This window comes from Jaculus jaculus, chromosome 9, assembly GCF_020740685.1.
Source record: "Jaculus jaculus isolate mJacJac1 chromosome 9, mJacJac1.mat.Y.cur, whole genome shotgun sequence".
NCBI classification, from domain to species: Eukaryota; Metazoa; Chordata; class Mammalia; order Rodentia; family Dipodidae; genus Jaculus; species Jaculus jaculus.
Window position 1 is genome coordinate 99,635,102 of NC_059110.1, and position 27,565 is coordinate 99,662,666.

Below are 27,565 nucleotides of genomic sequence, written 5' to 3' on the forward strand. Positions count from 1 at the left end.
CCTGTTTGTTTCTAAGCCTCGTTCTCCTTGCCCACAGAAGTGTCTTGCTGGAAGGATCCAGGCTTTGCCATTGCTGTGTCCTTGGGCTTGTTTGGGTCTGTGTCTTCGTCTGCAGCATGGAGCAGGGCAGGGCTGGGTGGCTGCCACAGGCGGGGCGCTTTGGTGGTCCAGGCTGCAGGACCTCCCCTAGGCCTGAGGATCAGCATTTCTATTCCAAGGGGGCTGAGGAGGACTTCTCACCCCCTCCTGCAGGAGCACCTTGGCCCACACCCGCTGCTCCCGGCTTCCCGCCAGGCCTCTGGGGCAGTGCTCCACATTCTTGGCAAGGTGCTCAGGATTGATTTGTTCCTTTCACACAAGCCACAGAAGGGGCCCCCTGAGAGGAAGCCCCAGGCTACACAAAGGGCAAGGGCCTGTTTAGGTCCCAAGTCCCCACTGGGGCCTCCGTAGTAGATTCCAGAATACATCTCAGTAGCATCCCAAGACCCAGAGGTCCACTATTCGAGGGACTTGGGTGAAGGTGGCTGGTAGGGAAAATGCAGGCTCACCATTCTTCCTCCTCTTGGTGAGTCGGGTCCTGGCTTCTTTCTCCGAGGGGGAAAGTCGCTGGCAGAGGGATAGCTGGGTCCACAATCATTCTTACTGAATAAGGATAATAATCTTTCTGACTTTACTACTCCAAGGGGCACCGAGATGTTTGCTTTACTACCGAAGGCCTTGACCCAAGCCTCTGACCCTGATGTGTAATTGATACCAGGATGGTGGTTTCTGGTGCGTCCAGGCCCAGAGGTCTTCATTAGAGGCCTCAGGACAGGTCCTCAGTGTGGAGTCACCCTGGGAGGGCAGTAGCTGAATCAGTGTCCTCCAAATTCCTGCTGCTGGGAATGGGTGGGAGGAAAGAAGGGGTTGGAATGTCTGCAGCCATCTGCAGTTGTGGGAAGCCACACATGCTCGGCTACCTTCCTGGGCTCTCTCTGATAACCAGACCCCTGGGCTGGTCACCTGAGGTCACCGCTATATTTCTCCTTGTGACATGACTTTGATCTTTCTGGCTGTGACCTGCTCCTCTTGGCAGAGAGGCTATGGAGGGAGTTGGATACTAAATCATGCTTCCACAGACCACCACTCAGGCAAGAAACACGATGAAAGGGTCTCTGTTATGATGTGGGAAGTTGGTCACCGTATACCACTAACTCCTTTAGCCACTGAGCCAGCTCCTCCACCCAGTGCACTGTGTCTGCCCTCTCCACCGCAGGAGGGGGGTTACAGGTTTATGCAGCCATACTTGGCTTTCTATCTTGGTGCTGGGAATTGAACTTGGGTCCTCATGCTTGCACAACAAGCCATCTCCTTAGACCAAGAGTATCTTTACATGAGCTGTATGTGGTGTCTCAAACCCGTAATCCAAAAATTTTGGGAGGTGGAGGCAGGAGGATCACCATGAGTTTGAAGCCAGCCTAGGCTACACAGTGAGACTATGTTGCAAAAAAAAAAAAAAAAATCCAAGACAGACAAAAAGATATAACTGCCACTTTAAAATATATTTTTCTTTATTTACCAAAGAGAGAGAGAAAGAGAATGGGTGCACCAGGGCCTCCTGCCACTGCAAATGAACTTCTGACACATGTGCCACTTTGTTCATCTGGCTGTACATGGGTACCGAGGCACCAAACCCAGGCCATCAGGCTTTGCAAGTGCCTTTAACCATTGAGCCTTAGCTGCCGCTTTTCTCCAATGAGCAGAATGACCCATAAATCTTAGTTAGCTGGAAAAGAAAAAAGTCTGAGCTGCATATTTCAGGTAGTCTCTGCCCTGTTTGCCCTGGAAGTGCCACCTGGGCAGCCACTTCCAAGCCTGGCTCTGATGGGGATGGGGTTCTGTTGCAGATTTCAGTCCTTAATTGTGCTTGACTCTGAGCTCCATCTATGCATGTCCTCAGGGACACTGTAACTGGCTCTAGGGACTAGGGTTGGGTGGGCTGAGGAAGTGAAACCTGGTTTGATGGGGTTAAGAACAGAACTTAGATATCATTCCAAAGGACAGCTTCAGGAAGAAACCTCTAGGAACGTGTGTGTGTGTGTATTCATGCCTACGTCTCTGCATATCCCTCACAGGTACACTCAGTGGTCTATGAAAAGCAAATCTGTGTGTGATATAAATAAAGTTAGTTGGCCTAACATAGGGTGTGGCAAATGAAGTCCAGGGACAGCCTGCTTCTGCATTTCAGGTCTGCTATGGGGTCTTCAAGAGCGGGGGCTGGGCCCACCCTGTCAGCCCCCATGCCCCTCAAGGAAAATGGCATTTCCTCTCTCAGGTTGGACATTCCTGATGACACTGGGAGCCCCTAGGGTTCACTGGGGTTCTGCACCCTGCTGGTGTGACTGTGATGTTGGGGGTGGTGATGAGGGAACCTGCAGACAACAGAGACTGGAACTAGTGACCAGAGAGAGGCAGGACACAGGTACAGAGCCCTCCTGGCCCAGCCAGGACCTCAAGGGTCTGCAGCATGTAGTGGTTGAGGCTAGTGAGGACAGAAGAGCACATGTTCTTGTTTCATGTCTTTAAAAAAATTCTTTTTTATTTTATTTGAGACAGAGAGGGAAGGAGGTGGGAGGGGGGAGAGAGAGAGAAAATGGGCAGGCCAGGGCCTTTAGCCGTTGCAAACGAACTCCAGATGCATGTGCCACCTGGAGAACTGGACCTGAGTCCTTAGGCTTCACAGGCAAGCATCTTAACTGCTAAGCCATCTCTCCAACCCTCTTTTTGTTATTGTTTGGTATTTAGAGGTGGTGTCTCGCTCTAGTCCAGGCTGACCTGGAATTCACTGTGTAGTCTCAGGGTGAGCTTGAACTCACAGTGATTCTCCTACTTCTGCCTCCCAACTGCTGGGATTAAAGGTGTGCACCACCATGCCTGGCCTGTTTGATATCTTTATTCATCTGCATTTTTTTTGAGTGGATATTTCAATTTTTCCATCTTCAAAATGGAGATACACATTAGCCCACATCTGCTGCTTAGGATGGTGCCTGACACAGAGAAAGCCCCTGCTAACTGTAGCCTCGGGTGTTGTGGTGGCACACGCCCTTAATCCCATCACTTGGGAGGGAGAGGTAGGAGGATTGCCATGAGTTCAAGGCTACCCTTAGACTCCACAGTGAATTCCAGGTCAGCCTGGGCTGGTGTGAGACCCTACCTCAAAAAAAGAAAAAAAAAAAAAAGAACCATGATCGTGATCACGAACCTGATGTGGTGGTGCATGCCTGAAATTGCAGCACTTAGGAGGAATCTGAGGCAAGCCCAAGCTATACAGGGAGAGTGTTTCAAAAATATTAAAATAACAGTGACAAAAACGCAAAACAGCTGCTACCTATGTCTGTCTGGGATGTTGCTCAATGGCAGGACACTTGCTTAGTCCTGGGTTCCATGCACAGCTCTTCCAAGTAGGCTCCACATGGCAGTTGGAGAGAGAACAAAGAGAAGCAGGTCTTCCCCGGGCTGCTCTTCCCTGCTGTCTTTTTAAAAATTATTTGTTTATTTATTCATTTATAAACGCGCGCGCATACACACACACACACACACAGCGAGAATGGACTCACCAGAGACTAACTGAACTCCAAGCGCGTGTGCTACTTTGCACATCTGTCTTTACGAGGTTACTGGGGAATGGAACCTGGGTTGTCAGGCTTTGCAAGCAAAGTGTCTTTTAGCATTGAGCCATCTCCCCAGCGCAACCTGCTGTCTTTTCCCGGCAGACCCTGTCCACCACTGCAAGGACTCAGGTTTGCTAGCCTCTGTTCCTTACTCTCCATCCCTTGTTTCAGGTGACACCATCCAGGAGCGGGCGGCAGGATGCTGCGGGGATGTGGATGACCTGCGGCCCAGCCCCAGCACGGTCCAAGTCCGCATGCGGCTGCCGGTGGGGACCGCTCCTAGACCCGGTCGCCCAGGGCGCAGAGGCAGCGCCGGAGTGAGCATCGCGACCCGGGGCCCAGGCCCAGGCCGGAGGCATCGCGGCCTGTTGGAAAGATTCTCCCCAAGCGGCTCGGCAAAATGACCAGCCTGTTCCGCCGCAGCAGCAGCGGCAGCGGCGGGGGTGGCAGCACCGGGGCGCGCGGGGCCGGGCCGGGGCCCGGGGGCGGCAGCGCGGCCCCGCAGGAGCTCAACAACAGCCGGCCCGCCCGCCAGGTGCGCCGCCTGGAGTTCAACCAGGCCATGGACGACTTCAAGACCATGTTTCCCAACATGGACTACGACATCATCGAGTGCGTGCTGCGCGCCAACAGCGGCGCCGTGGACGCCACCATCGACCAGCTGCTGCAGATGAACCTGGAGGCGGGTGGCGGGAGCGCCTATGAGGACAGCTCGGACTCAGAGGACAGCATCCCGCCCGAGGTAGCACCCACATTCACCAAGAGTCCCCATCACCCCTCTCATAGGCGGCTCTGGGTTATTCCCTTGGCTGGGTTCTAACCAACCAGCAGCTCCTCTTATCCATGGGGAACCTTTACAGAGAAATCATGCAGGTATTTGATCAACACTGAGCACCCACTCATTGGTGTGCCAGGCACCAACAGTAGACCCTGAGTCAAGGTCAGCAGAGTCAAGGTGCTTGTTTAAAAATGCAAATATCCGGGCACCACTCCAACATACCAACTCTCAATTGCAAGCCTGGAGTTGGCTAGTGTGTATTTTCCTTTTAAAATTTTATTTATTATTAATTTGCAAGCAGAGGGAGGAGAGAGGGAGAGAAAGAGAGAGAGAGAGAATTTGAGAATAGGTGCACCACGGCCTCTTGCTTCTACAAACAAACTCCAGGTACGTGCACCCCTTTGTGCATCTGGCCGTCAGGCTTTCAAACAAGAGCCTTTAACCGCTGAGCCATCTCTCCATCCCTAGTGTATGTTTTTTTTCAAGAAAAGCTCTTGGACCTCAAGATATCCACCTTAGTCGAGTCAAGACAAAGGTTTGGTGCTTCTGGAGCTCACAGGCCAGTGTGGAGTTGCAAACTGGTCCAGAATGGGAAAAGTGCCAGCGGCAGAGAGGAGATTTGGGAGGAGCAAGGAGCAGGGGGAGGAGAAGCCCCCGGAGGACAGATCTACAGTGGTGGCTGGTGACTTGGTGGTGAACTGCAGCTGTTAGGGGACTGGCCCCAGTACCCACTTGTCAACATTCCAGAGTGAGAGAGACCAGCAAGGTTGACCACACGACTCTGCAGAGCAGAATGGGGCTGCATCTACAGAGGTAGGGATTTCAGATTGGCCACGCACAGTCCCCCTAACCTGGTTGAGATGGGGGTGGCAGAGACATGCCAAGGCCAGCTGTTCTAGGTTCTAGAGGGAAGTGACACAGGACAGGGGACCGTGACTGCCACACTATACCAAAGGTCACCTGCTGGGGGTGGCTGATCTTCTCTTGGGACACCTAAAATTCCCTGTACATCTAGTCTCCAGGTCTGTGCAGTGCTCCCTGCACTCAGCCTGTCAAAGCAAGGGCCTGTCCATGTGAGACAGCTAGGGACCAGAGACCCAGGGCTAGGGCTGAACTCCTTCCCTCCATCCCCCTGTCTGCCTTCCCTGCCTGCCTTACTCCCTCCCTCTTCTCCAGGGCCTCACACATGCTTGACGAACTCTACCACTGAACCGCATCCTCATTTATCTTCTCTCTCTCTCTCTTTTCAAAGTAGGGTTTCGCTATAATTCAGGAACTCAGGCTGACCTGGAATTCACTACGTATTCTCAGGCTGGCCTCGAACTCATGGCGATCCTCCTACCTCTGCCTCCCGAGTGCTGGGATTAAAAGGCATGAGGTACTACACCCGGCTTGGCTATATCTTCTCTTTTTATTCTGAAACAGAGTCTCCTTCCGTAGCCCAGACAGAGCCTTGAACTTTCGATCCTCATGCCTCAGCCTCCCAAGGAGTAGCTGGGATTACAGGCATGCTCAACAGGCCCAGCTGAACTCCACTCTTTTTTGAGTCCAGTGTGTGCCAGGCACATCCAGCGTCTTCAGAAATACTTTCTCTTCCGTGTGTGTGTGTGTGTGTGTTCACCCGTGTGTGCATCCAGGGTCTCTTGAAGCTGAAAATGAATGCCAGATGCTTGCACCACGTTTTTTTATCTAGCTTCCCATGGGTGGCTGGGGAATTGAACCTTGGACCAGCAAGTTTTGCAAGCAAATTCTGTTAACCACTGATCTACCTCCCCAGCTCCAGTACTGTCTCTTCTAACCCTCACCCTTGGAAAGGAACATTAGTGCCTCACTTACAGTGTGAAACCTGGACTACATTTGGCCTCAGGACTATCCCCATGGCACCTGTTACCACTGCCCAAACCATCCTGCAGAGCCAAGCCTCCTTGTTCCCTCCCCCCACCCCTAGCAGATGCTCCCTAGAACTTTCCTCCACTGGAGAAGTTGTGTGGGCAATAACTCACTTGTCCTTGCCACCCCCCCCCCCGCACGCTGGCATGCTGGAGGCACTCAGGGATTATTGAGGATGACTAGAGGCTCCTGCTGTCTTTGCACAGCTTCATTATACCTTTTTCCCTGTGAGACATGCCTTTGCCTTGCCTGGGTTAGCCAGTGGAGGGAATATTGTGTGTGTGTGTGTGTTGTGCGCGTGTGTGCGCACATGTGCATGCACGCAGGTACATTGTCTCGGTAGTAACCAGGAAGTTCCCTGCCCTCTGACTCTTCTTCCATCCCCAGGCATCCTGATAGTCTGGGTGGGTGTTTCCCCACTTTGTTTATGGCACCCATGGCTTTGTGGGCCTTTGCCAGGTTCCTCTAGCCCCAGGCACCTTTACTGTGGGTACACTTAACGCTCCTAAACATCTTGCTGTCCATGTTGGGCCCCTGCTCAGCCCTCCCTTCCCCCTCCCTCCCTGCCTTGGCTGCCCCCCAAACCCCTACCTTTGGAGCCCTGCCTGGGCCCATCAGCAGGCGGCTTCTGAGCCAGCAGAAAGTGCTGCGGAAAATTTATGAGCAGCAGTGGCAGGAAGGACAGTGAGTGCTGACTGGAAAAAGCCCCCTCTCCGGTGGCTGATAGATGGTGGGCTGGCCTGAGGGGTATCCTTGCCACAGAGAAATCGCTCCTGTCAGATGAATGGCTCAGACCCTGGCCCCTGGAGCCCCTGGCAGGCATCCATCACCCACAGTAAGGCCAGGAGGCCACACAGCCTCCAGCACCTTCACAGCCAAGAGAACAAACTTCTTGTGGCTAGAAAAGCGGGGTGGGGAGGTGTGGGGATTCCCTCCCTGGGTTACATACACATCTGCCTTTCTGGGGTTTGCCTGTCCACCCACCTGGTACTCACCACTTCCCATTGCTCTGCCGGCGGGAGTCCTGGGGCCTGCCCTGCTGAACTGTGGGATGCGGGGGGGGGGGGGAGCTCCGCTGACACTGCAGGCAGCTTCTGGCTCAGCTTCAGCCTGGACCCCTCCCCTCAGAGCAGAGGGCTCTGGGACATGGTATGTGTGGGCTGCAGGCAGCAGTGGCCAGTCTTCCACACTTCAGGGTCTTGCTGGGATGGGCATCGGGAGTCCCCAGTGACCCAAGCTGTGCTCCTTCCCCTCCCCCTCCCGCTCCGGGTGGGAACTGCCTGCGGTAAGCTGCTGCTTTTCCTGCAGGAGCCTCCCTGGAAAGAAGTGGGCGCATTCCAGAGCCTCCTTGGTGGGACTGGCAGCCTGTGGGCAGAGCCCTGCAGCCTGCTCACCTCCAGGGTGTCCCTGCTGATAGCCTTCCCGGGCTGGGCACAGCTTCCCTGGTGCTCAGATGTGCCAGTGCAGCCTCGCCCAGACTCGCAGAGCAGAGACAGGACTTCAGCAGGGCCTGAGGACTCAGGACTTCCGAGCCCTTCCTGGGTTCCAGGGTCTCAGAGAAGATGGGCACAGAACTGTGGCAGATAGCAGAGCGGAGGAATAAGGCTTCTCTGGTGACCTCTGGGGAAGGGCCCAGGTTAGATAGAGTCTCAGAAACCCAGCCTTCGCCCAGCCCCCAGGCCTCTCCTTGCCCATGCTGCTGGCTCCTGGGTGAAGATTCCAGAGGGATAGCAGGTTTTGGACTCTGCTTACCCTACAGCGTCCATCCTGGGTGCACAGGCTGTGCCCAGAGAGGGGCCCTGACTGTGGTGATCGTGGGTGAAGTTGAAGACTTGGTTCTGAAACCAGTGGGAGGCTTTTGCCATGTCACTTGATCAACGTGGGTTTCACTGGGCCTGGTGGTGCAGGCCCGTAATCCCAGCTAGTCAGCCGGCTGAGGCAGGAGAATCGTATGTTTTGTGGAGCAGTGTTGCTGTCCTCTGAGCAGCTTCGACGACCCAAAGAGACCTTCAACTGGCCGGTCCTGTCGATGCTGTGCCATGGAAGGGGGGCAGGGGAGGCATATTGTACCTTTACCTGAGTTTCCAGCCACCCCTCCTGCAACCCCTCCCTACTGTGTGTAAGTCTGCCCTGTTTCAGGAGGCCAGCGTTGGGCTAGGTCTTTTGGTGATGCAGCTATTTTAGAGTCACCCCTTCTCCTGTAAGTAACTGCTCAGCCATGTTCCTTGGATGGAAACCGCTTTTCTTTCATCTGTCTTGGTGCCCATAGCTGTTCATTCATTTCTGCCCAGGAAAAGCAACACACTGGCAAGTTCAAAGCCAGGCTGGACAACTTAGTGAGAAAGTCTCAAAATAAAAAGAAACAGCGTGAGCCGGGCATGGTGGCACGCACACCTTTAATCCCAGCAGAGGCAGTAGGATCAACTTGAGTTCAAGGCCACCCTGAGACTCCATAGTGAATTCCAGGTCTGGAGCAAGACCCTACCTCAGGGGAGGGGGAGAAATTAACACCTTTAATCTCAGCACTTGGGAGGATCCCTGCGAATTCGAGGCCAGCCTGGGGCTATAGAGTTCCAGGGCGGCCTGGGCTGGAATGAGACCCTTACCTTTAAAACAACAACAAGAAAAAAGTAACAAGAAGGCCAGGATCATCACAACAAAAAGTAACAATAATAGGAGGGTTAGTGGTAGCATAGTCTCCTAGCATGTGTGAAACTCCAAATTCAATCACCAGTACTACCAAACAAAACACACTTGGGTCTTGACTTCCTCATCTGTAAAATGGGTGTGATGGTCGTCATTCTAGCTTGCCAGGCTGCTTGAGGTTAAGACAATAGATGCAGGGCTGCAGAGATCGCTCAGTGGTTAAGGCACCTGCCTGTGAAGCCCAAAGACCCAGGTTTGATTCCACAATACCCAGGTAAGCCAGACGTGCGAGGTAGTGCATGCATCTGGAGTTCATTTGCAGGGGCTGGAGGCCCTGGAGTGCCCATTCCTTCTTTCTCTATCTGCCTCTTTCTCTCTCTGTCTCAAATAAATAAATAAAATATTTTTTTGAAAGACAATAGAGTCTGGGCATAGTGGTGCACGCCGTTAGTCCCAGAACTTGGGAGGCAGAGGTAGGAAGATCACCATGAGTTCAAAGCCACCCTTAGACAACATAGTGAATTCCAGGTCAACTGGGCTAGAGTGAGATCCTACCTAGAAAAACAAATAAAAAATAGATGTGGAAGAACATCAAGGATGTCATCAAAGAACAGCAAATATGCAGAGAGAGAGGATGCAACTCCAGCCCACTTTGGAGTTTCCCACCATGAACATTCTATGTGATCAACACCCAACTTGAGAAATGTTCGCACTAGATTCTCGAGTCCCTGACACCCTATCCCTGCCAACCCATAGGAGGCTCAGGTGACTCTACTCTGACCCTGAGGTTGCTTTGCTTGCTCTTGGGCCTTAACTTGAATCACTGATGCTGCTGTGAGTCCTCTGCTAAGTATGGAATCTGAGGTACTGTCTGTGGTACTGGGATCCGAGGTACTGCCTGCAGTATTGGAATTGGAGGTACTGTCTGTGGTACTAAAATCAGAGGTACTATCTGTGGTACTGGGATTGGAGGTACTGTCTCTGGAACCGGAATTGGAGGTACTGTTTGCAGTGGTCCCGTTAGTAGATCAGGCTGATTTTGTGAGGAATGGATGTTTCAGTGCACGCCTCCAGCAGCAAGGCACAGAGCTCCTTCAGCATCCTCACCCACACTTGGTTTTGTCTGAATGCCACTGAGATTCAAGGATGGGTTATTAATATTTCTTTGTTGTCTCTAATTTAGATCTTGGAAAGGACTTTGGAGCCTGACAGCTCCGAGGAAGAGCCGCCGCCTGTGTACTCCCCGCCAGCCTACCACATGCACGTGTTCGACAGGCCGTACCCGCTGGCTCCCCCAACCCCACCTCCCCGGTGAGACCCCCATCTTGTCTCTCTGAGTGCAGGAGTTAGAGAAGGGGCAAGGGTTGGGATTGTGCAAAACACAATGGGAAAGTGGTTGGACCTCCATTCTACCAAGAACAGGCTTCTTGGCAAGAGACATTTCAGCTAGATACCAAGGAGAACTTAAATTAAGTGTGTGTGTGGGGGGGGATGTATGTGCCACTTTGTGCAGCTGGCTTTATGGGGGGCCTGGGGAATCAAACCCAGGCCACCAGGCGTTGTAAGCAAGCACCTCCAGTCACTTAGCTATCTCTCCAGCCCCCAAAAGGAGAACTTGTGCAATGTAAACATTGCAGAGCAAGCATGGGCTGAGCTCCTGTTCTAGGCTAGGCAGTGTGTCCCATGCTGTATGGGACACAGTTGAGTGTGACATAGGCTCTGCTTTCTGGGAACATGTAGTCAAGGAGACGCTGGAGTAGGAGGGGCGAATGCCTACTATGCTGTGCTGACACTTTCCCTCCGAGCCCTGGGACATGCAGACTACTATTTGTTACTGTGTCAAGATGAACCTCAGTGCCCTCTCCCTGGCACTCATAGATAAGCCATGCCACCCATGGCTTGTGCTTAGTTGTTTCTTCTTCTCCTTCTTCTTTTTATTCTTCTTTTTTTCCAAGGTAGGGTCTCATTCTAGTCCAGGCTGACTTGGAATTCACTATGTAGTCTCAGGGTGGCCTTGAACTCACTGCAATCCTCCTACCTCTGCCTCCCAAGTGCTGGGAAAAGGCATGCGCCACCGTACCCAACTCTTAGTTTCTTTTTTAAAAACATATTTATTTGTGTGTGTGTATGAGAAAGAGAGAGAGAGAGAGAGAGAGCAAGAGAGAATGACAGAGAGAGAGAGAGAGAGAGAGAGAGAGAGGGAGAGAGAGGGCTTCTTGCTGTTACAAACATACGGTAGTCTAGCTGGTAAAGCTTGGGATTCTCCTAGCTCCTTCTCCCATTGTTATAGGTATGGGTTGGGATCACAGTCATGTGTGCCACTTTGCATGGGTACCAGGGAGATTTGAACTCAGGTCTGCAGGCTTTGCAAGCAAAAGTGCCTTAACTGCTGAGCCATCTCCCCAGCCTTGTCAGTCATCCATGGAATGTCTGTTTGTTGTCCCTGGGTGATGAGTGTTAGGGGAATTTTTAAGTAGCGGGGATACATATCTTTCTCTGGGCTGTTTTGATAACTGAAGGCGGAAGAGTGGACTGTGAGGTCCCCGGAGACTTTTCTCAGGTTAAGGACTGGAATTTGGAAGCTTCAAATGAAGCTGCCTGTCAGCAGGGTCATGTATATGGGTGCTTGCGTTTTCCTGGGCTCCATGTTTGGTGGCTGCAGAGGCTGCCCAATTCACTTGCTGTCAGGGCTGCTGTCCCGTGCAGTGACAAGTGGGTGAAGAGAGGTGATGGGGACGGAGAACCTACTCCAGTCATCTCCTGTTCTGGGCAACTTGGAAGCCCCTGAGTGGTGTGGGGAACTTGGAGAGCCAGTAAGAACAGCTGCCATTGGCCAACCACCTTCAAATGCCAAAGACTAACCAAGCTGTATACCCCATATCTTGGGCAGTGGGCACTGCAGGACGAGAGCCTAAGCCTCAGAGGGGTTCACTGGTGTCCCCAAGGCTAAGAGCTGGGGTTTGAGTCCAAGTTGCCTGACTTTAAGGAGATCACTGTTCTTTGCTGCATCTTGTCACCTCTCTGCTGAGAAATCTCACTGTGGCTTGGACAGCTGAGGTAGCTCTGGAAAGTGAGTCTGGGGGGTGGAAGTCATTCTGAGTCAGGGATAGGAGACACTGGGACCCATCACAGGCAGTAATGGGACACAGGCTATGTTGGGTGGGAGGTGAGAGTCAGTGGTATGATCAGCCTGGCACAGAGGTCACACCTGTGGTGACTTACTGAACTCAGGGGTAAATGACTTTCCTCTGATTATGTTTTTCTGGCACATTAGTGGCTCCTTTATTGTCGTCATTCTTTTCCAAATAGTGAATTTTCCATCACTTGTGGGCATTTCTTTTAATATCCTGTGTTACTTCAACAAAATGCCTGATAGAGGCATCTTAAGACAGAAGTGGTTTTACTTTGGCTCACAGTTTCAGTCCATTCATGGCAGGAGAGGTGTGGTGTAGTGACTGTGTCAGCAGAAGTGTGAGGTTGGGGTTCTTCTCATCATGGTAGGTCAGGAAGCAAAGACAGATCAGAACTAGGGACTCCATAATCTTTCAGGTCCATCCCTAGAGACCTCCTTACCCCAACAGGGCCCCATGCCCTAAAGGTTTCACAGCCTGTCAAAACAGGGCCTCCAGCCGGGGACCAGGCATTCAAACACATGAGCCTATGATGGATACTTTTTTTTTTTTTAAGTTGAGTTTCTATTAGGTTCTGTCTGACTCTCAGAAGGGAAAACAGTGCTCCAACACACCATGTCCCTTCCTGCTCCGGTCAGCAGTCAGCTTGCTGTGGGGCAGAGCCAGTGCAGCCCCACCGGGGGACAAGGTGACCTCAGCACAAGACTCTGGACGTCTGGTTTAGACCCTGTGGACTTCAGCCAAGTTGTTGCCCTTGTCTGGGGTTCAGGGACCTGACCCAGGAAATGAAGGTTTTGCTGGGCTGGGAGTAATACACAAGTGAGCATTTAGCTTACGAGTCAGCCAGAAGTGGATGGCATCCTGCCTCCTTCCTTCAGCTGCCACTTTTCTTTTTCTTTTTCTTATTTTTTTGGTTTTTGAGGTAGGGTCTCACTCTGTAGTCTCAGCATGGCCTCATACTCACGGCCATCCTCCTACCTCTGCCTCCCTAGGGCTGGGATTAAAGGCGTGCGCCAAGACACCCAGCTGTCTGTCTGTTTCCTTCCTTCCTTTTTCTTTTTCTTTTTCTTTTCTTTTTCTTTTTTTTGTAGCTGCCACCTTCTGATTACCAGTTGTCTCTGTTGTGTGGTTTCTGACTGATGACTTCATCTCTCTGAGCCTCATTTGCCTCATCTGTGAAATGGGGTCACCGACTGGTGCCTGAGCACCAAGATGAAGACTGAAGGAGAGGAGCGCTTAGCAGTGCTGGGGACGGCGAACTGCAGTGTGTGCTGTCCTGCTTCCTGCCTCAGCTGCAGTAGCCAGCCTCCAGTCAGCTCCCTCACTGAACACCTAGGGGTAGGGTCTGCCACAGTGCCCATGCTCCTGTACCCCCAATGGCCCTGTTAGGCCCAGACTTCCCCCTTGGCCATATCTGGAGCCTCATTCCATTCCCACATCCAGGACCTGCCGCATGTCGTGAGTGCTGAGGCAGTGTGTGATAAGGAATGGCTCCGCCTTGCCCTCTAGACCTGTCCCCCCACAAGAGATCAGAATCTTGGGGAGCCACAGATATGGGGGCTCGGGACTGTTTTCCAAGCTGTTGCTTGAAGGCCACACACATTAGCACTAGTCTGATGAGACAAGACTGGACGGTGATCCAGGTGAAGGAAACAGCATGTGCCGAGCTCCGGAGGCAGGAAGAGGGGGCCATCTGCACGACCCCCTGAAAGTGAGTGAGGTGGAGAGGCACGCAGGGCGGTGCTGTGGAACGTCCGAGAAGCATGCATCTTACCCTGCAACTGCCTGTGGCAGGGAGTCCCTGAGGGGGCTTGTGCTGGACAGTGGTGACCAGCTGCAAAGGGAGGTCAGATTTAAAGGATCCCTCTCTGCCTCTTCATTCCTGAGATGCCTGGCAGCCTGTGGAAGGGGTGGAGTTCTAGAGCTGAGACACTGTCCTGCTAGGCCCAAAGAGGCAGGGGCATCCCTGGGAAGCAAGCCTGGAATGCCCACGTCTGTGCCCAGGTTTTGCCAGGATAACCCAACTGTGTGTCCTGGGACAAGGCCTGACCCACACACACCTCATACATGACTAACCACAAATTCTCTCTGACGTTTTTCCCAGGTAGGCCCGACATTCTGTGATTAAACATGGATGGGGTCCCCTGGAACTTAGAGCTCTTGTTTTGAGGGCTCCAGAGGCCCAAGAGTTGGAGGTCCTTCCTGCCTTCTGTCTCCTTCCCCTCCCCCACGCAGTTCTTTCCTCCGTCTGCCCGGGACTCTCAGGAGCCCAGGGGACCCCTTCACACAGGCCGCCTGCTGTTTTTCTGTTGAAATTACAGCCTCGGAAAGGTTTTTCTTTTTTCTTTTTCCTCAGCCCATTTCTGACATTCTTTTCCAACCACAATGGAGTTGTCTGGGCTGCCTGAGTTGGGCTTGCCCCCAGCTCCTGCAGCTGTAGGTGACCTCATCCCAACCAGGGCTAGGGGCCTGTTCTTCCTCCAGGACCCCTGCCCAGTGGTCAGGGAAACTCAGGCAGAACTGGAGGCTCCCTAACTTTTCCCCCTTCCACTCTGGCTTAGAGGGGCCCTGGCAAGAGTCTGATCTGCCCCTCCGCAGAGTTCCTGGGTGTCTGTAACATGCGGTTGGGTTAGGAGGAGCACCCCCAATCTCAAATGAAGACCCAGAGCCCCTTCAGAGAGGCTTTCTTCCCAGTGTGGCTGGAGGTGGTGGTGTCTGTAGCCCTGAGACATACAAGGATGACAGCAATGGGGAGGAGACCTAGCCTAGGCATGGGTAGTGTGGGTTCCCTTGCAGGGGACTCTCCCTGGGGTTCCCTGTCAGCTGAGCTATCAACCCGCACGCCCCCCCCCCAGCACTTAGCAGCTGGTGATCCGTCTGCTGTCGCCCGTCTCCCCCCGCCCCAACCAGGCCACCAGCCCAAAATAGAAAAGGAAAGGAAGTTATTTTCCACAGTCAGCGGCAGCCGGAAAAGCTCCCCTCCAGTGAGGGGGCGGGCGGGATTCCTGGAGCTGGAGGCCAAATCAAAGCCAGGCTGAGCACCGCGCACCCGCCGCCCTCGGCCCTGGCTGCCTTCGGCGTGTGTCATTTCCCTGATTCAGCACAACACGTGTCCTGCGGTTGCCACGCTGCAGGCTGCCGGGGAGCTGCGGGGAGCTCCTGGCGGGGCTCCAGCCTGGGGATGGGGCCAGAGCCCCCGGTCAGGGCCGCCAGGCCCCGCTTCCCCACAGGGCCCTGGTCCTGGTCCTGGCTCAGGCCTGTGGCCACACACACACACACACACACACACACACACACACACACACACACACACACACACACGCACCCCTCGTCTGGGAAGAATGAACCCTGAGCGCCCTTGGGAGTAAGAACCTTCCCCATAAACCTTCTTAGAAGGCTGTTCAAGGGCTGGGGATGTGGCTCAGCGGTTAAAGGCACTTGCTTGCAAAAGTCTGTCTCTGGTTCTGCCTGATGCTTCTGGAGAGTTTGGTTGTATTAGCAAGAGGCCCTGGTGTGCCCATTCTCTCTGCTCGCAAATAAAGTTTTTAAGTTATTTTTTATAAGGAAGGTAGTTCAGGGGTTAAGGCGTTTGCCTGCAAAGCCAAGGGATCCAGGTTCATTTCTCGAGGACCCATGTTAGCCAGATGCCCAAGGGGGCCCATGCATCTGGAGTTTGTTTGCAGTAGCTGGAGGCCCAGGCCTGCCCATTCGCGTTCCCTCCCTCTCTCTCTCTCCACCTCTTTCTCTGTCAAATAAATAAATAAAAATAAAATATTTGCTGGGCAAGGTGGCACACGCCTTTAATCCCAGCACTTGGGAGGCAGAGGTAGGTGGATCGCCGTGAGTTCGAGGCCACCCTGAGACTACATAGTGAATTCCAGGTCAGCCTGGGCTAGAGTGAGAACTTACCTCGAAAAAACAAACAAACAAACTATATATTATTTAACCGGGCATGGTGGCACACAGCACTCAGGAGGCAGAGGTAGTAGGATCGCTGTGAGTTCAAAGCTACCCTGAGACTACAGAGTGAATCCCAGTTCAGCCTGGGCTAGAGTGAGATGCTACCTCGAACCCCCCCCCCCCAAATTTTTTATTTGCAAGGAGAGGGAGTGAGGGAAGCACAGAGAGCTGGGGCAGGGGAAGAATGGGCACACCATGGCCTCCAGCTTCTGCAAACAAATTCCAGATGCATGTACCACTTCATGCATCTGGCTTCACATGGGGACAGGGGAATAGAACCAAGGTGGTTAGGCTTTGCAGGCAAGTGCCTGAACCACTCTCCATCCTAGGGAGCTTTATTCCTTTTTTTTTTTTAAATCTGCTTTATTCTCTAGAGGTCCTGTTGTCTCTCCTCACCAACAAACCAACATACAGGCAGGCTGTACTGTTAGTGAGCTATGAGGCTGGTCTTTGGAGGGTACCTGGTAGGCAGCAGTTTGGCACTGTGCCAGTGTTAGAGACATACACATGGAAACATACAGCCCCTGCTCTCTATAGCAGGCATTCGTAAACATCTCTAAAGACACAACGTCCACATTTGCACAGTAAGTAGAGGCGCTTGCCATTGGGAAGCTGCTGGAGCCCAAGGTCAAGGCTGAGGAGTTAGTGAGGCTGACTCCAGGAGCCCCAGCGATGGATCAACAGAGCTGTGACTGATCCTAACTGCTTTCTCTGCTCTTGTGACCTCCCATGCCCCAGGATGGACGTTCTGGGCTCCGGACCCCCTGCAAGCCAGAGGCGCTACAGGAACTGGAACCCCCCCCTGCTGGGGAATCTGCCTGATGACTTCCTCCGCATCCTGCCCCAGCAGCTGGACAGCATACAGGTAACAGGGTACCCCACACCTCCATGCCTACCTGTCTGTCCAGCAACTCTCTTTGCCCAGGTAGTCTGTGCCAGCCCAGTTTTGCTCTCAGGGTTGTTTTGTTTTGTTTCCCAGTCAGGGTCTCACTCTAACCCAGGATGACCTGGAACTGTGTAGCCCCAGGCTGGCCTTGAACTCATGGTGATCCTCCCTCCCTCAGCCTCTCTCTGGGATTAAAAGTGTATGCCACCACACCTGGTTTGCTTCTTGGTTTTTAAACCCAGGCTGGGCTGTTTCCGTTGCACTGGGTTTGTGGGGAAATAATGCTGAACCAACAGCCTCACTTCCATCTGAGCATGGTGATCTCCTTTTCGACCCTGGCTGCAGCCATCCCCTCAGGATGGAGGGAGGAGGCATGGAAAGGCCAATGGATGAAGCCCAGAGCACTTCCTTCCCATCACTTGGTGCATCTCACAGATGTTGGCATGTCCCAGGGTGCCATCCTGAGAAGCTGGTGCAGGGAAGGATGTGAGACTGGGAGCCTGTGGACGGGCTGTGGGGGAGTTAGTTAGCAAATCCTTTTGCAGGGCTATTCCACTTGTAGATGAAGGAATGGGGTGATCCAGGGCCAGGAGGAGAATCCTTTTGGTGCCCTCACTACTTCCTTAGCACAGAGGATGTCTGAACTGTTCCAGTGGATGCTCACTAGTGACTAGGGCCCATTGGGAGGAATGGACCTCGGGGTGAGGCTGAGAAAGCACAGGGGAACAAGCACGTGGGCACGGGCGTCCGTGTAGCACGTACCAATGTGATGGGTGTTCAGCTAGCTTGCTCCTCCTCAGGGTCACCCCGGGGGCTCCAAGCCTGTGAGTGGAGAGGGAGGCCTGCCGTCAGTGCCAGGGCCTGGAGCCCACGACCAGGACAGCCGCTGGAAGCAGTACCTGGAGGACGAGAGGATCGCACTCTTCCTGCAGAACGAGGAGTTCATGAAAGAGCTGCAGCGCAACCGTGACTTCCTCCTCGCCCTGGAGAGAGGTGGGCCCAGGTGGCCGGCCGCTGCCCCGCGGCTGGAGAAGAGAGTGATGTGGGCTTCGGCCTTGGGGCTCAGGACATGGTTGTGCTGCAAGCCAAGCTGCCAGGGACTTTCCATCCTGTAGAAGTGAGGCCCTCGCCAGGCTATCCTGCAGGAGCCCCAGGGGTATGCCAGTGGGGGGGGGGGGCTGGGGGTACCTGGGGACTCAGAGAAAAAAGACAGGTACGTCCACTTAGGGCCTTTTCTTCCTCCTGCACATCTGGGTGAGCTTTACAAGCTGGCCTTGGCCTGCATGACAGGTAGGAACAGTGTCTTTCCGCACTGTGTCATAGCCACAAGGCAGAAGTGTCCTGTTTGGAGTCCTAGCACCAGAGCAAGTGACTCCGTGGGTGCCAGACTGGGAGGCCTCCTGAGTGAGGAGGTTAGGTCAGGGGGGTTGGCTGGCCTATGGATGGGGTACTTTGTTCCCCAGCCTGCTGCCTGGTCCCGTCAGGATTAGGTAGCGTTTGGGTAGGTGTGCAGAGAGGGCTGTGAGGGTCGCTGAGGGAGGGGCAGGGTGGAAGAAACTCTGATGTGGGGCCACGGGAGAGGAGCAACTTGTAGGGCAAAGAATGCTGGGCTGGAGGGAGAGGGTCCAGGCAGTCAAAGTGCTGGCCTTCTCTTTCAAATTAAGAGGCTTGGCTGGCATGCTAAGGTCTACTTGTAATCGCAGCATTTGGGGTGAGGGCAGAGGCAGGAAGATCCTAAGTTCCAGAACAACCTGGGCTATACAGCAAGACCTTGTCTCAAAATCAAAATAAAATATGTCGTAGATTCTCAGGGACCTTCTGGTTCTGACATTCCCAGTAGTTGTCAGGAAGTCGTTTCTGTTACACTGGTTTGCACAAGCTGATAGGCATGGTGTTTGCCTATGTCGAGTGCACGTGTGTGCTTGCATGTGATGCTGGGTCTGCACCCACCAGCAACCTCCCGGGAGCAAACTTTCCTGATAGAAACCTATTCCTTTTCCAGATCGATTGAAATATGAGTCCCAGAAGTCCAAGTCTGGCAGCGTGGCTGTGGGAAATGACTTGGGTTTTCCCTCCTCTGTCCCAGGTAACCTTGCCTTCCTGAGAGAAAACCTAGCAGAAATGGGAGGCTCACGATCCAGTTTTGCTTTGTCTCCTGAGAATTTAGGGGTAGGGTGAGGAATGAAGAAAGAGACTAAGGATAGGGACCCATGGCCCCTTAGCAGGCTGGGAGGAATGTTTCCTTTGGGGTGAGAGGTCTCCCTCCCTTCCTAAGTGGCCCTGGGTTCTTGTTGAACCAGGGACAGTGGGTTAACACAGGATGGATGAACTCCTAACCTGTGCCTGAAACTTGGGTTACTAGAGGGCTCACTGTGTTGTGTAACGCCCCTTTGTAGCAGTTGGGAGAAACAAGACCCCAAGGGCTTGGCCTGTGCCGTGGAGCAGCTCTATGTCTTATAAGTAGATATGGCCAAGAAACAGGTAACACAAAGGAAGGAGGGTCACTGTGAGCTTGAAGCCAGCCTGAGACTCCATAGTGAATTTCAGGTCAGCCTGGGCTAGAGTGAGACCCTGCCTCAGAAAACCAAAAAAGAAAGGAAGGAAGGAAAGAGAGAGACACACACACGGGGGTGGGGGGGAGGGAAGGAGGGAGGGAGGGAGGGAGGGAGGAAGGAAGGAAGGAAGGAAGGAAGGAAGGAAGGAAGGAAGGAAGGAAGGAAGGAACGAACAAACGGGTAATACAGACCAGCAAAGCAGAGGACATCTGTGCTCACTGGAGCCAATGCTTGGAGAGGAGGAAGGCAAGATTAACCTGGGTAGGGCTCATGTAGTCACTTAAGTAACTGGGGAATCTGCCACCAGCCAGGTCCTGCACTGAGGGAGGAAGGAGAGAAATCTGGAACACTGAGTACAGGTGGTAAGAAGTAAGGACTGCCTCAGGAGGGCTTGGGCCGCTCACTCAGGAGTGGGGGCATCGGGGTGAGAGGTCACTGATGCTGAGAGGTCAGGGGGTGGGTGACATTAACAGTGGGCTGCACAGGCCAGAGGGTTGAGCTACGGAGGGGAACATGGGACAGAGGCCCTGCTTTCATATTCACCGTATGGACTCTGAGCTTGTGTGGTCACACTGGCTCCTGCCCATTCACTGCCCCCCACCGTATGCACATATACAGAAATGCTCAACAACTCTGCCTAGGGGTAGACCCTCCATTGTGCATTGTGCAGTGGAGTGGGGCACACAGGAACAGAGGGTAAGGAAGCCCTTCTGCTTAGACAGAGAAAATCCCATAGCGTGGATTCATAAGCAACAGGCGAGGAGCTTAGGCCCCACCAGATGTGCATCTGGGAGTTTTCACGGAGCCTCTTGCCCTTGATCCCGAATTAACTAGAGACACCGGGGCCGCTGAGATGGATCAGAGTGACTCAGGGGAGACTTAGCAAGCAAGGTGACTTAGGATTAGCTAAATTGCAGGGTGGTGCACAGCGGCTTAAGGAGGGCAGTGAGAGACCCCACGGTACCGGGTGAGCCACAAGGCTGTGCGTGGCCGTCAGGACGTGAGCCTTGGCCTAGTCTTTCCCTCTTTCCTACTGTCGTCTTGGAGGGACTGAGCCTAGGAGGAGGAAGGGAGTTTCCTTGGGTTTCTGGCTTTGTGTCCTTTCCTGTTTGATTCACCCCCATGTCAGGATGGTGGCAGACAGCTAGCAACCCACTCTTAGGTGCAGGGAAAGCCAGGTTGGCAGTCCTTCTGACTTCCCTGGTGTAAACCTCCCCATCCAGCTCATTCCAAACTACTGTAACGACTTCCCCAGATGTGGAAGTTTTCAGAGACGTGGATGGCTAAAGAGCGACACGTGCAGCAGACCTTAATCAAAGGGAAGGACGCCCAGAATCCAGAGTGTCCTCCTAGCTTTAAATTCCCTCAGCTAGGGAAGAAGCCAGCCTGTACCCTTGCTGGAATGAGAGGACAAGCCACCAAGGACATCCTCAACCCACCTTCCCAGGGTCTTGGCAGTTGCTCACGGGGCCTCAGAGACCCAAGGGGCTCGGTGTCCCTCAGCAGGTGTCTCCTTTTTCCAGGAACCAGTGATACCAACCCCACTGTGTCAGAAGATGCCTTATTCAGGGACAAGTTGAAACACATGGGAAAATGTGAGTCCAGCTCACTTCCCCTCCCCTTTCCAGCTTTTCTGAGGCAGGCTCTGGGGCCTCCTAGGAGGGAGGGACTCCCTCCACATACACACACCCCAAGGACTATTGATGCTGCTGACTGTTGGTGAACCCAAATGACATTTTAATTGCAAGCTGGTTCCCTAAGCCTTCCTGCCTCACTTCCCTCTGCAGCTGAGTCTGGATACAAATTAAGTTCCAATCCTCTTGAGCCAGCTGTCTGCAGGAAAAAAAAAAAAAAAAAAAAAAGATGCGCGGCATCCCCCAGCCCGTGAGTGTCAGCGTTCACATCCTCTGCGGCTTGAGGGCTTGGCCTGGGTCTGGTGATGACGGGTCTAGTTTCTGTGGGGCAGCAGCTGATGATCTCTTCCCGCCATCCTTTTCCTGCCACACAGACCCTTTCAAGGCCCCAATGGCAGGGGGAAAAAAAAATCTCAGATGAGTCATTCAAACCCCAGGACCAATTATAGAGGTGGCTGGCAGGAAAGGCGGGAAAGGCCAAGGCAACAGGCAGCAAAGAAAGCCAAGATGCATGGCTGCCTGTCGCGACTGGGGAAGGAATACCCGGATCTTGGCCTGCTGGCCTGCTGTGTGCCTGGCTAGTGGCGGCCTCTGCTGCCCCTGCAGGCTGACCTGGGATGGCAGCCTGGCTCCTGAGGTGTCGCCTGCACCTGAGATTCCTGTCACCTCCTCCTCCCGGTCCCTCTCCTGGCCCCAGACTTTGGCTGCCCCCAGACCTGGAGGCAGGACATCTGATGCTCTGGCTGCCAGGAGCATGAGGGGCTCACAAGTCTCTCTGCCCCAGCCACGCGGAGGAAGCTGTTTGAACTGGCCCGAGCCTTCTCCGAGAAGACCAAAATGAGGAAGTCAAAGAGGAAGCACTTGCCAAAGCATCAGTCGTATCCTTTTGCCTGGCACTGGGTGCTGGGCTGGTGGGTGCCATGGGCAATAGCTGGGATCCCAGTTGAGCCCCTTGAATCTGGGCCTTCCTCGGAAGTGGGGTCCAGCTTTGTGGCCTCCCTTCTGCCCTGCAAGCCAAGTGACCACCCTGCTGGCCATTCCTTGGAGCACCAGTGGCCGTGCTTGGGGATGAGCGGCTGTCTTCTTCCTTCTGTAGGAAATGGTCCTTCCTATGACGTTTTTGTTTTAAAAATTACTTATTTAGGGGGAAGGCAGATAGAGAACATGGGGGCGGGCATGGTGACATACACTTTGAATCCCGGCACTCAGGAGGCAGAGGTAGGAGGATCACTGTGTGTCTGAGGCCAGCCTGAGACTACATAGTGAATTCCAGGTCAGCCTGGGCTAGAGTGAGACCCTACCTCGAAAAAAAAAAATACAGAGAGAGAAAGAGAGAGAGAGAGAAAGAGAGAGAGAGAGAGAGAGAGAGAGCGCACCAGGCCTCCTACCACTGCAAATGAACTCCAGACGCACATACCACCCACCATGTGCATCTGGTTTACGTGGGTACTGCAGAATTGAACCTGGGTCCTTAGGCTTCACAGACAAGCGTCTTAACAGCTAAGCCATCTCTCCAGCACCCTCCCCTCCCCCGGCACCCATGACCTTTTTTGATTGTGGTTTTGGGTCATCCTCATCTTGTGAGAAGTTCTCCCGTTGAAATCGGTAAGCCTTTCCCTAATTTCACTTGTTGAACTGGTCCACAGGTTCCCTGCAGGCTGTCTTGAGAGGCCTGCCTTCTTGCTTTGAGTAAAAAAAAAAAAACAAAAAACTACAGCTCCTAGAGATGGCTTAGTGGTTAAGGCACTTGCCTGCAAAGCCAAAGGACCTAGGATTGGCTCCCCAGGACCCACGTAAGCCAGATGTACAAGGGGGCTCATGCATCTGGAGTTCATTTGCAGTGGCTGGAGGGCCTGGCATGCTCATTTTTTTCTCTTTCTATCAGCTTATTTCTGTATCTCTCTCTCAAAGAAAAAAAATATATATATATATATACATACACACACACACACACACACACACACACACACAAACTCCAGCTCCTGTCTGTGCACATCCAGCATGAGCCAGGATATGGAAAGCGAAGGGGAACAGGGAAAAAATCACTTCCCTATTCCCAGAGAGGGGTGCAGAATGTGAGGGTCAGAACCTTTGGCTGCTCAGTTGATCCCAAGAGCCTGGTGGAGGCTGGGTTGGTGTGCTAGGGGCACAGGAGGCGTAGCAGAAGCCTTCTGAGCTCGGTGGGCTGGCAGGGCATGGACAGAACTGGACAGTGCCCGTGCATCTCTGAGACGGCTTTCCTGAACAGTCCCGCAGGCTGGGGGCTGCCGCGTCAACAGCCAACCTCCTGGATGATGTGGAGGGCCACTCTTGTGGTGAGGCCGGAAGGGGAATTCTGAGCTCCAATTAGCCTGTGATGGGTAAACCTCCCAGAGGAGGTCCCTAGGGCTTCATGCCAAGGAGGGACCACTCAACCCTGGGGACACGTCAAGGGTTGGTGGGCTAATGGCCCCTAGAAATATGAACTGTTCTCTTGAACACAGTGTCTCTCCCTTCCTGCAATCCCTGAAAGGGGGCCCAGCCCCACCGCCATCCAGATCCCTACCTCTAGCAGAGTGCTAGGCACCATTCCTGGGTAGTAAGGAGCGGGTAGGCCTCCTACCCAAATGAGCGCATGCTGGGTAGCTTCAGTGTGAGGACTAAGGGGCTTTCAACTTCCACTGGGGCCCTTCCAAAGGCCATGGGGCCTGGCAGATCCTGCCTCAGAGCCTACCAGGCCACACACAGCTGAAGCGAGGAGACATTCAGAAAGAAAGAGGGCCTAGGAGGTCGTCATCTGACCAGTCCCTTGTCTGTCATATCCCAGTTCCCATTTGACAAATGAGGAAACTGAGACCCCCTCCCCCAAAGAGGGAAGATTTAACCAAGACCTCAGAGCCTAACGACAGAGCTGGGACGCCCTGTTGACTCTTTCACCACACCCACACAGCACCACGTTGTCAATCAGCATCAAGTAAAGGGACAGGGTTGGGGCAGATCTCCTTCCTGGCCTGGGGACAGACCCCAGGGAAGCCCTGTGGGGTAGAGAGGATGAGGTGGCTTCTGTCTGCCTTTCAGATGAAGACTTCCGGGGAAGACGGCATGAGGTGCCCAAGGTGGAGGAGGCCCTGAGAGAAGGACAGTAAGAGGTAAGGCTTGGAGCCCAGCTGCCAGGGGTTGCTTGAGCTAAGATCCAGCCCCTGCCCCCAACCTCCACGTGTTTTCTTAGAAATCCAGGGGTGCTTCAGCATCAGGATAACATAGTTCCTAACTCCCTTGCTATGTGCAAGGGACATGGGTTCCCCATACAAACTGATCTTACCCCTCCCTCTCTTCTTCCCTCCCTCCCTTCCTTCCTTCCTTTTTTTTTTCAAGGCAAGGTCTCACTCTAGCCCAGGCTGACCAGGAATTCACTCTGTAGTCTCAGGGTGGCCTCAAACTCACTGTGATCCTCCTACCTCTGTCTCCCTAGTGCTGGGATTAAAGGTGTGCGCCGCCACTCCAGGCTTCCCTCCTTTCCTTTTATTTATTTTTCAAAAATATTTTATTTATTATTTTTATTTGAGAGAGAGGGAAGTAGGGCAGCTAGAGATTGAGAGAAAGAGAATGGCACACCAAGGCCTCTAGCCAGTGCAAAGAAACTCCAGACACATGTGCATCTGTCTTTATGTGGGTACTGGGGATTGAAAACCTGGTTATTAGGCTTTGTAGGCACCTTAACTGCTGAGCCATCTCTATAGCTCCTTTCCTTCCTTCCTTTTTGTTTTGGTTTTTCGAGGTGGGGTCTCACTCTATCAAAGGCTGACCTGAAATTCACTATGTAGTCTCAGGGTGGCCTTGAACTCTCTGCGATCCTCTTACCTCTGCCTCCTGAGTGCTGGGATTAAAGGCGTGCGCCACCACGCCTGGCTTCCTTCCTTCTTCTCAATGCAGTCTCATGTAACATGGGCTGAACTCAAACTCACTAGCTATATGGATTAAGTTGGGGCCTTGAACTTTTCTGATGCTCTCTCCTTTACCTCCCAAATGCTGGGATTACAGACCTGCACCACCACACCTGGCTTTTGCATTTCTTTTATTTGCTTACTTATTAATTTACAAAATGTAATCACACTTGCCGTTGACGGATGCTGGAAACAGGAAAAACACATTAACTTTTGCCCTTGAGTGGTTTACAGCCCTGCTGAAAGAGACAGTGTAGGACACGCAGCACTCTGTAAGGACATTTTAAGAAAACTTGTAGTGGCCAGACACACTAAACTGTATCCTCACCACATCCTTCTTAACGTAGACCTCATCTATAGAGCTGCATCCAGCTTCCTACATCCTTGGGTAAGAGCAGCCATCCTCTGCCTCCATCCTGGTGGTCCTCAGGGAAAGGGAGGCCCACTCATGACCTCCCCACTTCCGAACTTGCTCAGTACTTCTTTCTCTCCTGAGTCTGCAGCTCTTCCTTCTCCCAGTTTCTTCCCACTGTGAAAATCAAGTTACCTCAACTAACAGGACAGTGACATCTCTCTCTCCCCCAACCTGTGATCCCATAGGTTTTCCCTGAAGTCTTCCCTGGCTCCTCCTGGAGCCTGGTTCCCCTTCTTCCCCATAGACGAGGACTCCTCTCCTCTTCGTTCTCCTCCTCCCTCTAGGATCTTCTCACTCCTCACTCTCTGGCAGCACCGCCGGCCTCTTTCACAGCAGTTACTTCTCCAAATCAACTCCATATCCCCAGCTGCATCCCAGATGGTCTGTCCAGCGCTGTGTCAATCCATGCAAGCCGGTTTCTCCGGACTTCCTCCCATCTCGTCCCTTTCCCTCCTGTTCTTATAGACTCCTCACCGGTGTTTTTGGCCACCCAACTCGTTCATTACCAAAATACCACTTTTGTCCCAATCCTGTCTTGCTCTTCAAATCTGAGCACTGGTCTTGGGAACTTAGCTGGCGTGTGGGGCCAGGCAGGTTCTGCTCCCAGTGGACCCTTCTTCCCCTCCAATTTCCCTTGGTCTAATTCCTCTGAGCTATTAGCCTGCCACAGAATGACCTGAGGCAGAGTCCCAGGCTAACCCTAGAGCAGCAGGGAAAGTCCCAGGCTAACCCTAGAGCATGCCTGTCTTTGATAACTTCTGCTCCAAACTGTTCCAGGAGCCCCAGTGGCCCAGAAAGGCCAGAGGACTCCCTTGAAGAAGACATCACTGATCCGTTTCTCCTCCATCCCTCAGCAGGTGCCAGCAGCTTCGCCTTGCCAGAGATGCATCTGACCTGGGCACAGCCGGAGAGCAACACCGGTGCCCAGCTGAAGAGCCTTGCCGCTGCAGGGACGGATGGTGCTTGCACACCAAGGCGCAGGGCTCTTTAGCCACAGCCCAGCCGAGCCACTGCCACTTTCCATGGGACTTAGAACTTCGGAGTTGCCGTCTTGTTATTGAAGAAGGGACCTGAGGGCCTAGAGACAGCAGCCAGCCACAGCTACCTTGTGTAGCCTGGCTTTTCTGTGGGCAATGAGCAGAAATGCAGGCACCACACCCGGCCCTAGAAAAGCCCTAGAAATGCCAAGGTTGAGTCTGGGATGGCAAAATGACCCTCCCAGTAGCTCTTTGGCCTGAGGGAGGAGCTCCCACCTCCCCCATCTCTGGGGGGAGGGGCCTGATCTCCCATCCCCAGCTCCCTTGGGCCCTTTCTTCCCATGGTCTGCAACTCAGCCTCGCCCCAGGTGCTGAACCGCGGCACAAGAGCTCTATGGGGGGGCGGGGCGGATGTTGAACTACGTCTGGAGCCCTGGCCACACTTGGGCTCCCCTGGAAGGAATCTTCTGCCCAGTCCAGCTCTTTGGGCTGCTTTTGTTAAGGGCTTGGACAGAACCCTCTACTCCCCCAGCCTCCCCTTCACCCAGCAGGGATGAGGAACGTGACACCCCCCACCCACCCACACACACCTGAGAGCCGAAGGAATCTGTCTAGGTTTGATTGAGGATAGAAGGCAGTTCTTAATTTACACCACAGCACAGGTCCTCAGAAGATCCAATCGTCCAACTGGACCAGTCCTCCGGCTGACCTCTAAGGGTGTGTGTGTGTGTGTTGGGGGGGGTGGGTTGCGGAGAGCTAAGAAAAGTTCTTGCCAAGTGCCCCCAGCAGAGACCCGGCGGTGGTCTGAAGGAAGAACCCGCACCAAGCACTGCCAGAGGGAGAACACGCGTGTGTCTCGCCATCTGGCCTTTCGGGAGAGCCGGGAAGCCTGGGGCAGGCGCAGGGTCCAGCGCCCTGGCTCGGCTCTGGACGTTAGGGAGAGGGATCCGACGTCTGGGGGGGTCAGCGGGGCCCGGTGTCAACAAGAAGCTGGGAGGAAACGGAGGTCGAGACCACAATCGCGCCTCGTCCCGGCGACCGAGCCGCCCCCCGGGGCTCCGGAGAGCGGCGCGCGCGCGGAGCGTGACCAAGTTTGGAAGCGTGCGCTGCGCCGGGGGCT

At 53.6% G+C, this 27,565-nt stretch overlaps 1 protein-coding gene and 1 non-coding gene across 3 annotated transcripts; one reads left to right on the forward strand and one right to left on the reverse strand.

Annotated features, from left to right (window-relative positions):
- The first annotated feature begins 3,825 nt into the window (after nt 1-3,825).
- On the forward strand, nt 3,826-27,565 carry Cuedc1 (CUE domain containing 1). Of its 2 annotated transcripts, none has more exons than XM_045159324.1 (10): nt 3,826-4,392; nt 10,148-10,275; nt 16,794-16,920; nt 17,742-17,934; nt 18,944-19,027; nt 21,020-21,091; nt 21,915-22,008; nt 23,387-23,445; nt 24,188-24,258; nt 26,326-27,565. In XM_045159324.1, the coding sequence occupies exons 1-9, from the start codon at nt 4,051-4,053 to the stop codon at nt 24,253-24,255; spliced, it is 1,167 nt and encodes a 388-aa protein (XP_045015259.1). In that variant the 5' UTR covers nt 3,826-4,050; the 3' UTR covers nt 24,256-24,258; nt 26,326-27,565. The 2 variants fall into 2 exon arrangements, with proteins under 2 accessions (XP_045015259.1, XP_045015257.1); XM_045159322.1 differs by having other exon boundaries at nt 26,323-27,564.
- Nucleotides 12,230-12,294, reverse strand: LOC123463830. Its single transcript, XR_006639203.1, has one exon. It is a non-coding gene; the product is annotated as a small nucleolar RNA SNORD42 (small nucleolar RNA).

Bases quoted from the DNA above. Each gene is read 5' to 3' on its own strand.
- Cuedc1 (XM_045159324.1), top strand. From the start codon at position 4,051: ATGACCAGCCTGTTCCGCCGCAGCAGCAGCGGCAGCGGCGGGGGTGGC. The intron at 4,393-10,147 runs GTAGCACCCACA...TCTCTAATTTAG, and splicing joins AGGACAGCATCCCGCCCGAG to ATCTTGGAAAGGACTTTGGA. The intron at 16,921-17,741 runs GTAACAGGGTAC...GCTCCTCCTCAG, and splicing joins AGCAGCTGGACAGCATACAG to GGTCACCCCGGGGGCTCCAA.